This window comes from Siniperca chuatsi, linkage group LG5 (assembly GCF_020085105.1).
Source record: "Siniperca chuatsi isolate FFG_IHB_CAS linkage group LG5, ASM2008510v1, whole genome shotgun sequence".
Classification (NCBI taxonomy): domain Eukaryota; kingdom Metazoa; phylum Chordata; class Actinopteri; order Centrarchiformes; family Sinipercidae; genus Siniperca; species Siniperca chuatsi.
In genome coordinates this window covers 30,902,309-30,918,777 of record NC_058046.1, presented here as the reverse complement: position 1 = coordinate 30,918,777, position 16,469 = coordinate 30,902,309, and the positions used below count along the sequence as shown (strand labels likewise).

The following is a 16,469-nucleotide window of genomic DNA, read 5'->3' as shown; positions in this document are numbered from 1 at the left end:
ATAACCTTGTTAGAAATTCTTAATAAAAGATCTCCTCCTTCTTCCTTATTAAAAAATCCAGAATCAGTGAATATGCAAATATTGTTCTAAAGTTTACTGGTCAGTCTACTTCACTGAAAAGTTCAGTGTATGTGACCTGGAGGTTTCAAATTTCCACATCACACTTGTGTAAATTGCGTATTGAAGTATGATTGGCTTCCAAACTAGCTGTGAAGTCACAAAATCCTGCTTGTTCATCCACGTGTTGAGATTGAAGGTGAGCACAGAGAAACTTTCCCCCTTCAGCAGATGAATGTGAAAATAGCCTTCTAGTGTCAAACTCTGCACATACATCATTCTGTAAAGCATGAACATCACAGTCAAGGAACAATAAGCAACATGCCTTTCTGAGTGTTTCTAATTTCTAGTGTGTTCATCAGTTATTAATATAATGTAACTTAGTGCTATTGTGTTATATATGGCATTTCTGTATTTGCAGTGTGTTTTTTTGTCACATACAGTATGTGTTAGGGGTGTGGCCGGATACGAATACATTATTCAGATAAACACAGATAATGTGCAGACCAATTTTACATTCATCTGAGTCTCCTGCCATTATATACATAACCTCCAGTTTTTAAAGGAAATCATGCAATCTGGCCCAGTGCAATTCTGACTTGTATTCTTACACTAACCTCGCTTTCTATTTTCACTTAGACCATTAACAGATACAAAGCTTTTATTTAGACTCAGTTTAGACTTAGTTATTTTGTTTTGAAGGGTTCAAATAAAAATCATGTTTTCTGTTTAATTAATTCGGCTAAAATGTTATAGAATTTTGTTGGTAGCTAAACATGGTAGCTAAACACTCCTAACATGATAGATGTTAGGAGTGTTGAAAAAAAAGTAATGCAGAAAATGAAGCAGATTATACAATTTCTAACAACTTCTGGTATAAGCCACCCAGACTTCCAGTATAATCATAATACAAATACATATTTTTAGGCAGATACAGATAGTGGCTTTGTGTTACACTCCTAATATGTGTTTACACTCCTAACATTTGCTTGTGTTTCGTTTTACCTGCAGTGTGTTAAGCTCTCTGGACCACCGTATACATGACCCAAAAGCCTAATTTCTAATACTATAGTCTATATAAAAACCGGTGGAGATAAAGCATGAGGTTTTTTAAAGGTAATTTATTGCCTATATACATTTTCAATTGAAGTAATGTGTATTTAACATGCTTATAAAGCAAAAATGTCGGCAAAGGTACAAAGCACCTTGCAGTATATTTGGTAAACAATTTAACCAAGTTAAAATGAACAAAACAAAAAAAATGTGAAGAATAGACTGCTTTAAAATACAGTGGACATCTGAACCGCAACTGAGCCACAATGGAGTTGCGACGCAAAACTAGTGCAAGTAGTAATAAACAAGTAAAAAGAGAATTCACTGTGTATGATACAATCAGTGCTATAAAGAGAGATCCCCAACGCACAAACAAACCTGATTTAAAATCAAAGTAAGACTTTGGACCTACAGTATGAAGTTGGTATGCATATACCTTATATATGCTGTTTTTCTTTTCAGGTGTGATTTTCCAGACTAACAAAGATGGCTCCCTGCCACCCCACATTCTTTACAAAATTAGGCAAAACTCCAGTTTTACAGAGAAGACCAATGAAATCAGACGGGCTTACTGGCGTCCTGGGCCCAACACCGGGGGCAAATTTTACTTCCTCTATGGTTTTGTGTGGATTCAAGGTAAGTGACCGAAATGCAATGCTTCTTGATTGCTGAATATATATTCACGATACATGCTTGAGTAAGGACTTGACACATCATTTCCATGGTTATATGTGATTTGTTGCACTCCTACCATGGTTGGAATCAAAAACATTGTGGACTGATTGTTTTAGTGCAGTCTGCAGATGGCAACAGTCTGTGCTATAAACCATGACCTAGACACAGATCCACAGGGGAGCCAGACTGTGGTGTCAAACACATTGTTTAGTTTGTTTTACTAAGAAAGGGATTTATTCTGGTAAAGTGCTTGCCACTGTGCACTGTTAAGTGGAGAAACCTGTGAAGATGCCAATGCAAGCTGCAGCAGAAGCACTTTCTCACTGCAAGTCATCTTTTATTCAGGAAGCAGAGAGCAGGGAAGCTTTTCATCTGACACAGAAAGTTGATCCACAAAGATTGCATCCTAACTGATGCAGTCTGAGGAGGTGGCCCAGAGACAGACAAAGCAATGCACAGTTGATTTTAGCCATGAGAGGTTAACTGATAGGGTTGGATCACCCAAATCAAAAAACAAACACTATGTATATGTCAATGAACATTGTTTTGATTTCAGTTGTCCAGGTATTGAGATTTCTGCCTCCACCACAGTGCAATGGAGGCAAACAGAATTCAGAAAAATAATGTCTTTTAAGAAACTGTCTATGCTACTCTGCAGTTCAAAAGTATCAAAAGTTTTATTAAGCACTATTTCTTTGTTAGAAAGTAGTAGTGATAGCACTTTAAATGGCCTTTAGAATACCTTGTAGTATCATGTAGTCTAGTTTAGGTTGGAAGAGAAACACTTACCATACCTCATTAATTAAGTGGATTTCAATAAAGCAAACAACAAACAAATGTGAGGCTTAATACTCATTAGCTGTTAAAATATATAGTATATACAAGGTAATTTATCATTTTACAACACAAGGTTGTACAACAAAATTTGTTTGTAGTCCCTTCATGCTTCACACAGAACATAACAATAATAAAATAAAACAATATATACAGTTATTTATGTCCATATATACATAAATATATTACACCCAGGAAATAATTATGCAGTGCATTTTTTGAATTTGCATTTGGTGGAATGTAAACAGCAGATAGAAATAGTGATGATAATATGGTTTTCATCTTCACATAAAAAGCTTGGCATTTGGGAAATACTGTCCATCCACTTTGTCTGCGTTTGAGCACCAAGCATCATCGGTGTAAACACAAAGTCCTCCTCCTTTCATCTTGCTAGAGTCTTGCGCTCTGTCAGCTCGGAACACGGTTCACCCGTCGAGTGCTAGATCCGGGATGCTGATGGAGCAGGTCTCTATAAAGATGTGGGTACAACAGTATCTGATTTCCCGTTGCTTGGCCAGACTGAGTCCCATTTGGTCCAGACCAGACAATATATATACAGTGGTGTGAAAAAGTGTTTTCCCCCTTCCTGATTTGATCATCAAGCACATTTAAATATTAGTCAAAGATAACACAAGTAAACACAAAATGCAGTTTTTAAATGAAGGTTGTTATTATTAAGGGAAAACAAAATCCAAACCTACATGGCCCTGTGTGAAAAAGTGATTGCCCCCTAAACCTAATAACTGGTTGGGCCACCCTTAGCAGCAACAACTGCAATCAAGCATTTGTGATAACTAGCAATGAGTCTTTTACAGCAATGAGGAGGAATTTTGGCCCACTCATCTTTGCAGAATTGTTGTAATTCCACATTGGAGGGCCTTTTTAAGATCATGCCACAGCTCAATAGGATTCAGGTCAGGACTTTGACTAGGCCACTCCAAAGTCTTCATTTTGTTCTTCTTCACCCATTCAGAGGTGGACTTGCTGGTGTGTTTTGGATCATCATGAAACATAAGAAATCAGGAAGGGGGCAAACACTTTTTCACACCACAGTATATGTGTGCATATGTGTGTGTGTGTGTGTGTGTGTGTGTATATATTATATCCCTGACTTTTAGTCCCTAGTATGAGTAATGATCATACATTTCCTATAATACAACTTTCATTAGACTCTCTAAATGGAAGTGTAATACTAAATCACTCAAATACCCATTTAAACCTATTTGAAGCTGCATATATTGATTTTCTTTTTGCCACTTGGGGACAGCAGAACATCTGACTTATTATCACGCTATAACTATCAAATATCAGCATCAACATTGATATGGCGAATGTGTTAGCAAACAGTTGCCTATTTACAGCAGCCACTGAGGAACATTATCTTCATTAGGATTTGTGTTAGTGTCCACTTGATGGATGTAAGTCCAACATTTTCTTTCCTTTTAGCTCTGGCTTGGTCTCCACCAACTCCTGAGTCTCTTTAGCTGCTAAATGCGCCAATATGTTCACCGACTAGTCGCTAACTTTATCTGCTGTTTGCTGAAGATTGTGGGCCTGGAAACCAAAAGGGAACTGCAGAGTTGTTGATACATTTCTGTACAGTTGTCATTACGAGCAACAACTTTCAAATTAAACATTGTCATTTGTTCCATTGTAAATATAAAAATATTGATTAGATCAGCTATAAAAATATTTTAAAAGATAATTCAAAAAAGAGGGATACAGCCTTATATGCCAACTTTGTACAAGTTTAAATATACCCCACTGACTATAAACTAATAGTAATTATTAATTAATTATTTTAAATGGAACTCATGCAGTTACAGGAGGTACTGCCACATCACAATACTGGACAATATTTCAACAAATCAAAATCAAACAACACAGGATTTCTGGGAAATCCTGTAAAAAAAAATGTAAATACAAAACACATTTATCACATTTTGTAACACTCTGACTTTATTTCTCTCTCTCTCACTCTCCTCTAGATATGATAGAGAGAGCCATCATCAACACGTTTGTGGGCCATGATGTGGTAGAACCTGGTAACTACGTTCAGATGTTCCCCTACCCATGTTACACTAGAGATGAGTAAGAACTGGGCTTTTTCATGTTCCCTTTTTTGTGGTTCTGTTTAGGTCATAAAGTTGAGCATGACAGTGACAAGGAATCATTAGGCAGAGAAAATAAAAAATGTTTCTCATTGAAATATTTTATAGGTAATTTGAAACGTGTATTTAAAAATGTTTATATAAACTGTGTTCTTCATATTTGATAAATATTAGAAATTATCATGCATTTGAAATGCAGTGTGGTCTAAAATGTGTGTATTTGGTCTTTACCTGATACCCTCTGTTGTTGTGTTTTTTTTTTCAGTTTTCTGTTTGTGATTGAGCACATGATGCCTCTGTGCATGGTGATCTCCTGGGTTTACTCAGTAGCCATGATGATTCAGCACATTGTGGCTGAGAAGGAGCACCGGCTCAAAGAGGTTAGACTCTATGGTCGTATGTCTGTCACCAGTCTGGGGGGTCAGCCTTAAATCGATTGGTTATCATGTTTCGCTGATATTTGGTATTTTGTATCACAGTGGTTCCTCCCTGACCACAGCTAGTATGTTGTGTATTACTATTATTATTATAATTTTTAAAGGATAAGTCTAGCAATGTTCTATATTTTTCTTGTTGTCAACAAATCAAATGTGCAGACTACTACTACTAACAACTATTGTGTGTGTATCAAAGCCTTATATATCTTATTCCTCTGTGCCATAGAGTTCAATTGTTGTCTAAAAACTATTAAAAACACATCAATGACACACACTGTTACACTGGGTGACATATTTATGGTGGCCCCTGAGATCTCAACGCACTGCAGTTTAAGAAAACACATGCAAATAGACAAACGCAAGCAAATTAGGAAAACATCTTCATCAATTTGACAACACATGCGCATCATTTAGGAAACATGCTGCAAATACAGAAAACACAACAAAATACACAAACGCGCAGCGACGACAATAGAAAGTGTTTTCACAGGACACTAAAAAGTGATGAACACAGCCTGGACACACTTGTTGTTTCCGTGGTTTGTGACTCATGAAGATATTGAAGTCGGGTCTGTGTATCATCTGTTCATTCAATTATGTCATTCAATCTGGAAAACAAAAAAACTTATTCAGGGTTAAAGTTTTGTTTTTCGTTTTTGTGGGCACAGCTGTGTGTTTTCCTATTTTCATATTGATATGGGTAATCAAATACAATAGAAAGTGGAAGTCATTTTAATGATTTCTGAGGAGTTTTAGTGTTTATGATAGATATTGACCTTTACTACCCAGTTCACCAGTGTTGACAGACGACCTGTAGCCTCCGTAATAATCATATGCATTATTAGACTAGAAATATCCTGCTGAGTCAATGATTGCTATGGTGATTGTGGCCCCCTGGGTGGGGGAGGAGGTCAGCAAGGTGAGATACAGACGCAGGCAGACAACAACTTAGACAGGTCAGACAGTTCATTTAATGGAGATAAAACCTCTAAAACTCCTGCTTCTAGCTTAAAGACTGTAACTGCTACAGTCAAAATGTTATTATTGTAATAGAGAAAAGAGTCTGCTGAATGCGTTGATGTAGATTTGTGGTGGTTTGTGGTGTCAAAAATGTGAGAAATGGAGCGAGTTAGAAATTTGAGGAGGCAAGAAGAAAAATTATCATTTCTGTTTTCAGTTAACACTGTGATTAATGGGGCAGTTGGTTGGCACTGCCATCACTGTGAGGCTCACAGTGCCAAATGTGTAGGTCTGTTTGATTCCATAGTTACATGTATGTGACCAGCACAAAATTTCCTACATTTGGAACTTAACATGATGTATGAAGAGTGGAAAGATTTATAGCTGCTCTCCACTCTAACAATGATGTCACCCACTCTGACTTTGAACATCCAGTCCCATACACACCCATTATAAAATCTTAAACGGTCTTAAAAAAGCACAAAACGTAAACTGTGTTTTCATGAAAACCATGCTAGCTATCAAAATACCCATTTAGCCCAATAAAGTCCCAAGTCTCTTGGTCCTTTTGAACTTTTAATAATTTTTCTACGTTAAGGTATAGCGAAGGTATATTGCCCCAATGAGGGGTGGATCTGGGCTCAGTTCACAACAATTTCCCATTCTTTTGTATGCGGAAATGTATCTGTCTTTTGCGATTTTTGCAAAAACGGTTAGGCGACTCTGAGAAAAGACATAGCACACTATTCCTGATCACCTCAATATTTTGATGTATTTTTGCACATGTTGGCAACGTTGCAAGACAGGACAAAAATCCATACAAAAGATTAAGAATAAGAACTAGAAAATTGCATTTCCTGCAGAAAATCCATGTGAATGCTGACATCGGAAATAAACCGCAAAGCACTGCTGAAAATGCAGAAATCTGAAATTAATTTGCCTGAAAAATCTGAAAGCTCAAATGTATTGCACTACACTGCTCCAAAACCTGTAGCTGAAGGACTGTAGCTGAAATTTAAAACTGGCAGAATTGGGAGTTGGAAAAGTCAAATAGAAACATAAATGTCTTTAAAGAGCATATTACATATAACATTATTACATTTGAATTGTTTCTGTAGCTGAAAGTATGGAGACATATTAGTCAACCCAAAAACATATAGAAGAATAAATTGCAAAGAATTGCTGAAAAATGTAAAAATGTGAAATGAAATGCCAGAACAGGAGGCTGACCTGCATTACCTAAAAAAAGCTAAGAGCTGAAATACATTGCTAGAAAAGCTGGAAGCTAAACTAATATTTTCAATGGTTTTCAGTTCTATTGCAATAAATTGCTGAAAAAAAGAACACTATTTTAAAAAGTATAATGGTAGTAAAAAGTTGAACAGAAGCATAGATGTCCTTAAAGGGCAAGTTTTAACATTTGAATGGTTTCTGTAGCTTAAAATATGTAGAAGTAGTAGTTGACCGAAAGCATTGCTGAAAATACAGAAATCGGAAATCTTATTTTGCCACCCTTGTCTGTGGCCCCCCAGTGAGCTCCTGTTACCATCTGGGGCTTTTATTTTGAAAATCCAGCCTTGTCTGTGTCCACCCAGTAAGATCCTGTTACCATCTGATGGCGCCTATTGTGAGCTCCTGTTAGCTGGTTGGGATGTGTATGTATGTATGTATGTATGTATGTATGTATGTGTGTGTGTGTGTGTGTGTGTGTGTGTGTGTGTGAAACAGAGGTAGATTTAAATTGTGTATTAAACCTGAAACAGCTAAAGGTTTGAATTTATTAATAGTTTAAAAGGACATATGTCTCAACTGCCAAAAATAGCTCAACATCAATCCACCAGAGCAGATGAACAAACTGATCAGTTAATCAGCATCAGCTTTGTGTAACTGTATCTGGGTAGCCTCAGTCATTGAGACAGAGAGAGAGAGAGAGAGAGAGAGAGAGAGAGAGAAACCTGTAAAATTTCCACTCAAAGAATACACCATCATTCAAAAACTGTAGGTCGAATCGCAGAAATGACATCACCGTCAGCACTGGGAGGCAGTGCTGAACGTGTAGAACATGTCATTTGTGTGGATAAAGTTAAAAGTGACAGTTTTAAAAGTCCCCGCATTTGTGTTTTTGCTCAGGAGTGTCAGAGTCAAAATATCATTACAGTTAATGAGACGGTTGAAGCATAAAACTTAACTGTGATCTTTCAAAAACTGTAAAGCAATTAAAAAAAAATAGCGGAATACAAGTTTAATAGTGAAAGTCTTGTGACCCGTTTAAAGTTCAAATGGAGACTGTAGCTGAAAGTATGTGGAAGGAGTAGAATTTAAAAGTAGAGTATGTTGAAGAGGATTTAAAGATGCTTTCCAAAATGTCTAAGACCTGTGTGTGTGTGTGTGTGTGTGTGTGTGTGTGTGTGTGTGTGTGTGTGTGTGTGTGTGTGTGTGTGTGTGTGTGTGTGTGTGTGCGTGTGTGTGTGTGTGTGTGTGTGTGTAAAACTGACCTAATTAGCTTATCTCAATCAGCTGTGTCACCATCTGCTGTCAGAGTTTGTGTGTGTGTGTGTGTGTGTGTGTGTGTGTGTGTGTGTCAGTGCCTGTTTCTCCTATACTGTATCATTGGGTTTTTATTTCGAAAAACTAGGTCCATTCCTAGTTCCCAATTAAGATACAGTTACTCTATGGGGCTTTTATTTTGAAAAAACAGCATCATCCTGAGTTCCCTGTTAAGATACAGCTATTGTTTGGGGGTTTTATTTTGGAAAAAAATAGATAATGATAATAGATAATGAATATTTCAAGGTCTGTTGAATAGCTGGCACTAAACTGCATTGCTGGATTTAAAAGTTGAATAGTACCAATAATGTATGAAAGATGTGGAACATCATAAGGTTTGAATGAAGTTGTTCACAGAAAGTATGAATAAGTAGAAAAGACTTGAAAAATGCATGAAAAAATGTAGGGCTGCAGGATGAAAACTGCATTCCTTGAATAATGGCTGGGAACTAAACTGCATAGTTGGCTTAACTTTTCACGAAGAAGCACCTGAAGGAGTATGAATTGTTTCCTGCTATCATACATTGACCATTGGGGGCTTTTATTTTTGAAAAAAACAACCTCATCCTTAATTCCCTGTTAAGATGTTTAAGTAACTGTTTAGGGCTTTTATTTTGAAAAAAAAAGTCCATCCCTAGTTTTCTGTTACTATACAGTGACTGTTGGGAACTTTTATTTTGGAAAAGAAAATCCTCATCATGAGCTTCCTGTTAAGAGACTCTATGGGGTGTGTATGTTTGTGTCAATATGTGTGTTTGAATTTGATTCATCAATAAAGTTGAGGGAAATAGCAGCCAGCCATGCATATTGGACTGAGACTTAGACATTAAATTAAGCCAATCACAGTTAGCTTTGAAGAAGATTTGAAGATTGCTCCACCTGATTGACCAGATTGCTTGACTTACATTGTAAAAAATGGTGAAAAAAGCTTAATATTTTAAAATGTAAAGGTAGAAAAGAGAAAAATACAAGCATAAATGTCCTGAAAAAGCTGAACATTTTGATAGTTCAATGGTTTCTGTATCTGAAATTATGCAGGAGTTGAAACGATGCAAAAATGTACAGAAGAATAATAAAAAAGATTTGAATAATAATAAGTCTTAAGCCTACTCTTAAATGTGTAGCGTGTTCTAGCTATGAGCTCTTTAAGATACAATGGTGCCTGACCATTAAGAGCTTTGTAGGCGAGGAGAAGGATTTTAAATTTTTAAATTCTATTCTGGATTTTACAGGGAGCCAGTGCAGAGAAGCTAATATTGGAGAAATATGATCTCTTTTCATAGTTCTTGCCAGTACACATGCTGCAGCATTCTGGATCAACTGGAGAGTCTTAAGGTACTTATTGGGGCAGCCTGATAATAACGAATTTCAATAATCCACCCTAGAAGTAACAAATGCATGGACTAGTTTTTCAGCATCATTTTGAAACAGGATGTGCCTGAGTTTTGCAATGTTACGTAGGTGTAAAAAGGCTGTCTGTTTGTTTCATGTGGGAGTTAAAGGATATATCCTGATCAAAGTTAACTCCAAGGTTCCTTACGGTGGTGCTGGAGGCCAGGGCAATGCCAACTAGAGTAATTATATCTTTAGTACAATAACTTCAGTTTTGTCTGAGTTTAACATCCGAAAATTATCATCTAGGTTTTTATGTCCTTAAAGTATGCTTTAAGTTTAACTAACTGATTAGTTTAATCTGTCTTGATCGATAGATATAATTGGATATCATCCACATAACAATTAAAGTTTATGGAGTGTACTCTGTACAGGCTAATCAAGAGGCACTATGATCATCAAGTTGCATTATGGGAAGTGTAGGATCCAGTGTTGTTGGAACTTGACCCATACTGGCAATTAAAAGTCAGGATATCTCTCTGCCTCTGCTGTACAGATGTTCACCATTCTTTTATAAATGTGTCTCTTATAAGTCCCCCACTTTTATGTAAGTACAGTACTAAATGGCTGGAGCACCCCTTTAAGTCACATTATTTTAGTCTGTGTATCAAAAGCTCAGCCATAACACTGAATAGTAAAAATGTCCTTACCACCACTGAATGACTGAACAAACAAACCTATAGCTGACCAGTTTTAAATGGGGGTGTAGGACAAAGTAATTACAAATTCTGTCATGTAACTATCCTGCCTCTTCTTCAGGTGATGAAGATGATGGGTCTGAACAACGCTGTCCACTGGGTGGCTTGGTTCATCACCGGCTTTGTCCAGCTGTCCATCTCTGTCACTGCTCTGACGGTCATCTTGAAATATGGCCGGGTATTGTTTCACAGCAACCCTTTCATCATCTGGCTCTTCCTCACCATCTATGCCGTGGCCACCATCATGTTCTGGTGAGATCTCCTAGTTCCACTAAAATGGCAATGAATCCCTCACTTCTCAAAATGTGTCAGTTTTCACAGCTCAACAGTTGACTGCAAAATTCAGACACATTTGCGGTATAAGGAAACACTGTGCTCTCACCACAGTCTAAATGCCCCAACACAGACATACGCAGCATCTTGCATCACCAATATAGTTAAGATAATAACAGCCATGCTTCTAAAATAAAGTTGGGGGTAGAGGAGAAATTTGATTACTGACCTGCTGCATGTATGCATGGACTTCAACAATGTCTATAAAGCCCGCCTAGTGAAAGCAGAACATTAGCGAAGCAGCAGATTCAGTCTTCCGTCTGTGTCTACACAGGATGCGTTCAGGCACAGTATTGAGTGTAGGTCTAGGCACACTATCACTGTAAAGAAGGAAATACACTTACAAGCGTAAAAATATGCTTAAATGCGAGCCGTTATGAAGCCTGTGTAGACAGCTGGAATGACTAAAATAGAAGCACATTAGGTTTGAGAGGCTGTTTGCAGTATGTGTATATATTTATACATATATATATTTAAAAAAATTTAAATAAAGCAACATTCTCTCCTAACTTTTTAACTAATGTTTTTCTGCATATTCCATCATAAGATCAGCAAGGAATATTTAATGGTTTTACAAAACATAAAATGTTGCATAACATCGCATTTAGGTTGATATTGTGTTGTTGTCATCTGAGTGAAACAATGATTGTATCTCATTAGCAAAAGCTTCTCAAAATTCTTATCAGACAGTCTGTTCCTTCTAGGGGTGAGCACCAAACCTCCTAAACTAAAAAGCCGCTCCACAGGTGCGCTAGATGGGGTCAGAGTGTTGTACTTTATGTAAATGTTTTTGATGTTTGAGAACTGGTTCAGAGTCTCAACCTCATACCCCCCGACCTCAAATAGTCCATTACTTCTTTTTTCTGCCAAGTAGCTGTCCTCAGGGCTCTGTCTCAAATCCAAAGTCCTTTTCATCATAGCTGGCTGATGTTGAGGCAGGGTCCTTTGCAGGAGCAGTTGTGGTGTCAGAAGCTTCCTCACAAGTTCTCTCCTAACCTCATCTCTCAGCCATCCAGTACACCATCAATCTGAGTCTGGATGGCCTGAAAAATACAATTTGATCTATTCATTACAGTTGTATAATTATTATTTAATTTGTCATTTGAATTATTCTTTATGCATGCTATTTGCTGTAGACCTAAACCATCCTTCCTGTGGGATCAATATCATAGATTTAATTTTGTTTTATGCTATTTATTGAGCCCTTTATTTGTTTTAATCTTCTGTTGCTGTGATGATGAATATTATTATTTTGACTACTATTGTTTTGGTAATTGTACTGACTGCTTTAAAAACAAATATTGCAGAAAAATCTGTTCCCTCTGTTCATGAATTGTGCAGTGCAACAAATCTGCCCAAAATTAATCGCAAAAAGATACCTTCACAATGAGATCTGGAAGGCCAGCTGTCATCCTTGAGAGGGTATCTTTCAAGGCAAGTGTCCTTGAATTAAGGAATTCAAGGGGTGGTAATAAAGTCTCATAAGAACAGTTATCCCCTTGTAAAGTTCATTCATGGGAATTTCAGTGATTCTGGAAACAGCCTCATAAAAGGAATTCCACCTTGTGGATGACTGCACCAGAAGCTTTCTGCGGCTGACTTCCTCCACATGTTCTGATGTAAATAACTTGGTCCAAAGAGCTGCATTTTCCGATACTACTCCTATACACAGCCTTGGTGTCTGCACTGGAAGTTAAGTTCAACAAAAAATTATTCAACATCACAGGTGGAAATTAGGTTAATTGTATGCGATGCACACCTGTAATGTGGGGTAAGAGTAGTCAGTTGACCATCAGTCTCAGTAGAGAGAGCTTCTGTGAGATCTGTAAAAGTGACATCCTTATCACAGTCTTCTTCCAGTTCAGAATCAGACAATTCATTAACAGGCTGATATATTTTAAACGCCTGCATTTCATGCATTGTTTGTCACAGTTGCTACATCTTTGCCAAGCAGTCCATATGATGAATGAATTTATTTTATCTCTGCGCCAATAATATCAAATGTGTGCCCTCCTCTGACTCTTTTACATGCTATGGCGGTCTTGTTGCGCTCCAAAATGGAACTGCTGATCCAGTGAACTCTTACACCCAGAAAGCTTTTGTTGTTAGCTGTACAGATATCAGCTGTGGTGGAAACAAAGTCTGCCTCTCCGAGTGTGGCTTTCAAATTAGATTCCATCACCGCATATTCTCTGGAGGTAGCCAGCAAACGTCTTTCTCTGTCAGCTTTGACATTGTTCTTCATTGGTGAGGGTGAGTCAACTGTGACATAGGTAACATCTCCCAACGACAAACTTCTTCAGATTTTGTCCAATTAACATCTCTCCACTACCGTGTCCTGCTCCGTTGTTTAGCCAGAGTGCATGCATCACTGGCAGTAGAGGCCTCCCGTCAGCGCCAGTGTTTTCACATTGCTGTGCTGCCGTATCAGATGCTTCACTAAATTAGATGTTGTATTTTTCGTGGTTGAAAGCATTTTGCTGCTTACAACAGACAACATTGTTCTTTGCATCTTTGACTGAGACAAACTCAAAATAATGACAATACTTCCAGCTGTTAAAAGTATGCCTCTCTCTGTCTCCCTCATCCTCCGTCCTTTGTTTAGCTTTTTGGCTAGTAGCTGACGTGACCTGCCCTGACCTGCCACGCGTACACGTCATCATAAAATAGCCTACCTAGGACAAAAAACGAATTGCATTCTGGCAACGCAGTAATGCAGTGTTACTTGGATTAATAACTGTAATATCAGTACTGAAATTGTAATCCCTTACACTACTCATTACTGGGGAAAGTAATAATATTACTGTAAAGCATTAACTGCCCAACACTTCATACTAATGTGTTTAAATAGTGTTAGTACATGAATTTCAGCAATTTACGTGGCATTTATAATTATTTTTTCACAACAATTATAATGGGTAGGACAATAGCCAATTTTATTATAGTGCGTTATTGCTAAGTTGATATAAATGTATATAAATGCAGGAAATAGTATTAACATAGATGGTTAGTTATTTTTTGTGTGTGTTTGTTTGAAGATCCCCTGACTTCACTGTGCCAGGCCAAGCTTTTGACTAGGAGTCATTAGTTTGACTCCTAGAATATATGAGATTTCATGAAACTACTAAATGATAAAGACACCCATGTATGTTCCCTTTGTTTTCCAGTTTTTTGGTGTCAGTAATCTACTCTAAGGCCAAGCTGGCTTCAGCCTGTGGAGGAATCATCTACTTCCTTAGCTATGTACCCTACATGTATGTGGCCATTAGGGAGGAGGTGGCCCATGATAAGATCACTGCCTTTGAGAAGTGCATTGCTGTAAGGCCTTTTCTCTTTTTTACCACCTTTTCCTTTGAATCTAACTACATTTGGGGTCTGTTTCTGAAATTTGCTCCATGTGTTATCAATGTGAATAATTACTTATATAATCCAGATGATACGAAGGTGAATACATTTTTGCTTCACCTGTCTCCTCCAGTCTCTGATGTCCACCACAGCCTTCGGCCTAGGCTCCAAGTATTTTGCGTTGTATGAGGTAGCAGGTGTTGGCATCCAGTGGCGAACCATCAGCCAGTCACCAGTAGAAGGTGATGACTTTAACCTGGGTCTATCCATGATGATGCTCATCATCGATGCCGCTGTGTATGGTGTGCTCACCTGGTACATAGAGGCTGTGCATCCAGGTATGAAATCATTGCCCTCTGAATCCCCACCATTCTATTCTCAATTTTTAACATTAATTTTCAGATAGATTACAGTAATGTTTTCCCTCTTTTATAGGAATGTATGGGCTGCCCCGCCCATGGTACTTCCCCTTGCAGAGGTCGTATTGGTCAGGCAGTGGGCGTGCTGAGACCTGGGATTGGCCTTGGTGTGGAGGCGGGGCTGCCAGGCTCAGTGTGATGGAGGAGGATCAGGCTTGTGCGATGGACCAGCGGCGATCTGGTATGGACAAATAATCATTTGGGGATTGCGAGGATAGCTTGTGGACGAGATTCTCATGTTCTAAAGATCTGCTTATCCAAGTCAAACTTTAACACACAGCGATCTAAACCAACTTATTAACTCGCAAACTTGGTTCATTATTATTCCTCTTCTACAGTAATGACTTACCTACTGTATGTAAACATTCTAGTTGTCTTTTATATGCAGATGACACAGTAATTTTCTTTTCCTACCTAAGTATTGATGTGATTGACACCACACTCTCTTCTGACTTTAATTCCTTATTAAACTTCTGACTATAAATGGAAAAAAAATTTATGTATTTCCATTCTCCTAGTAAACTTTTATCTATGTCAAAACCCATAGTATTGGCAAACCAAACATTTTGGGAAATACGATTATTCACTTTCTTTCTGAGGGTTACACAACATGTCTGTTCGGTAAATATGAAGCTGCAATCAACTGCCGGTTAGCATAGCTTAGCACAACGATGGAAACGTGGAAACAGCTACTTAAAGGTGAATAGGATTTAGGAGCAAAAAATCTGTGTCCATGTTACTCTGGATAATCCACACAACTCTTTGTCAAAAGATTTTGTATGGACTATTTCTTCAGCAGAAAGTAGTTCCAATGAAAACAATTCACAGTGACGTCTATGGTTTATCCAAACTAATAGGTACACTGTTTTTGAGCATGACAAACCAAATTCAATTGACCTCCGTTGTTTTAGGGTGGAGGCAGAAATCTCAGACACAGAGATCTCAAAACCTGGACAGATAAATAGATCAATGAGGGGGGGGGCTGCGACACTCAAACAAAGGGAAAGATTGATGGTGTGGAGCGTAGCTACTTCTGCTACCATGCTATCAGAATCAGAAATCAGAAATACTTTATTGATCCCCGAGGGGAAATTCTTTTGTTACAGCAGCTCACTATCACGTCATCTCACACAGGAATAGAAGTACTAAGCAAAAAATATAATACACTATAATACAAGTCAGAAAATAAATTAAGTACCAAGTGGGTATAAGTATAAAATTAAAATAAGTGTAAGGAATGACTTCATGTGGCGCTCTGTGGTGCTTTTTGGGGGGATGAGTCTTCCGCTGAAGGTACTCCTTTGTTTGACCAGCACGTCATGGAGTGGGTGGGAGACACTGTCCAAGATGGCATGTAGTTTGGCCAGCATCCTCCTCTCTGACACCACCGACAGAGAGTCCAGCTCCACCCCCACAATGTCACTGGCCTTACAGATCAGTTTGCTGAGCCTGTTGGCATCCACAACCCTCAAGCTGCTGCCCCAGCATGCAACAGCATACAGGATAGCACTGGCCACCACACACTCATAAAACATCTTCAGCATTGTCTAGCAGATGTTGAAGGACCTCAGCCTCCTCAGAAAATAGAGGCGGCTCTGGCCCTTCCTG

General features: G+C 38.1%; 1 protein-coding gene across 14 annotated transcripts in view; it reads left to right on the top strand.

Annotated features, from left to right (window-relative positions):
- The window catches only part of abca2 (ATP-binding cassette, sub-family A (ABC1), member 2), a 239,527-nt gene that overhangs the window by 99,976 nt on the left and 123,082 nt on the right, over positions 1 to 16,469 (top strand). For all 14 annotated transcript variants that reach the window (XR_006377943.1, XR_006377941.1, XR_006377942.1 and 11 more), the window contains 7 exons: positions 1,573 to 1,746; positions 4,608 to 4,710; positions 4,996 to 5,110; positions 10,826 to 11,016; positions 14,265 to 14,415; positions 14,576 to 14,780; positions 14,878 to 15,042. Coding sequence is in view for 11 of the 14 variants with exons in the window: in XM_044195602.1 (XP_044051537.1) it covers positions 1,573 to 1,746; positions 4,608 to 4,710; positions 4,996 to 5,110; positions 10,826 to 11,016; positions 14,265 to 14,415; positions 14,576 to 14,780; positions 14,878 to 15,042 (1,104 nt within the window). In the remaining 3 variants the exon portion in view is untranslated. The remainder of the gene's footprint in view (positions 1 to 1,572; positions 1,747 to 4,607; positions 4,711 to 4,995; positions 5,111 to 10,825; positions 11,017 to 14,264; positions 14,416 to 14,575; positions 14,781 to 14,877; positions 15,043 to 16,469) is intronic.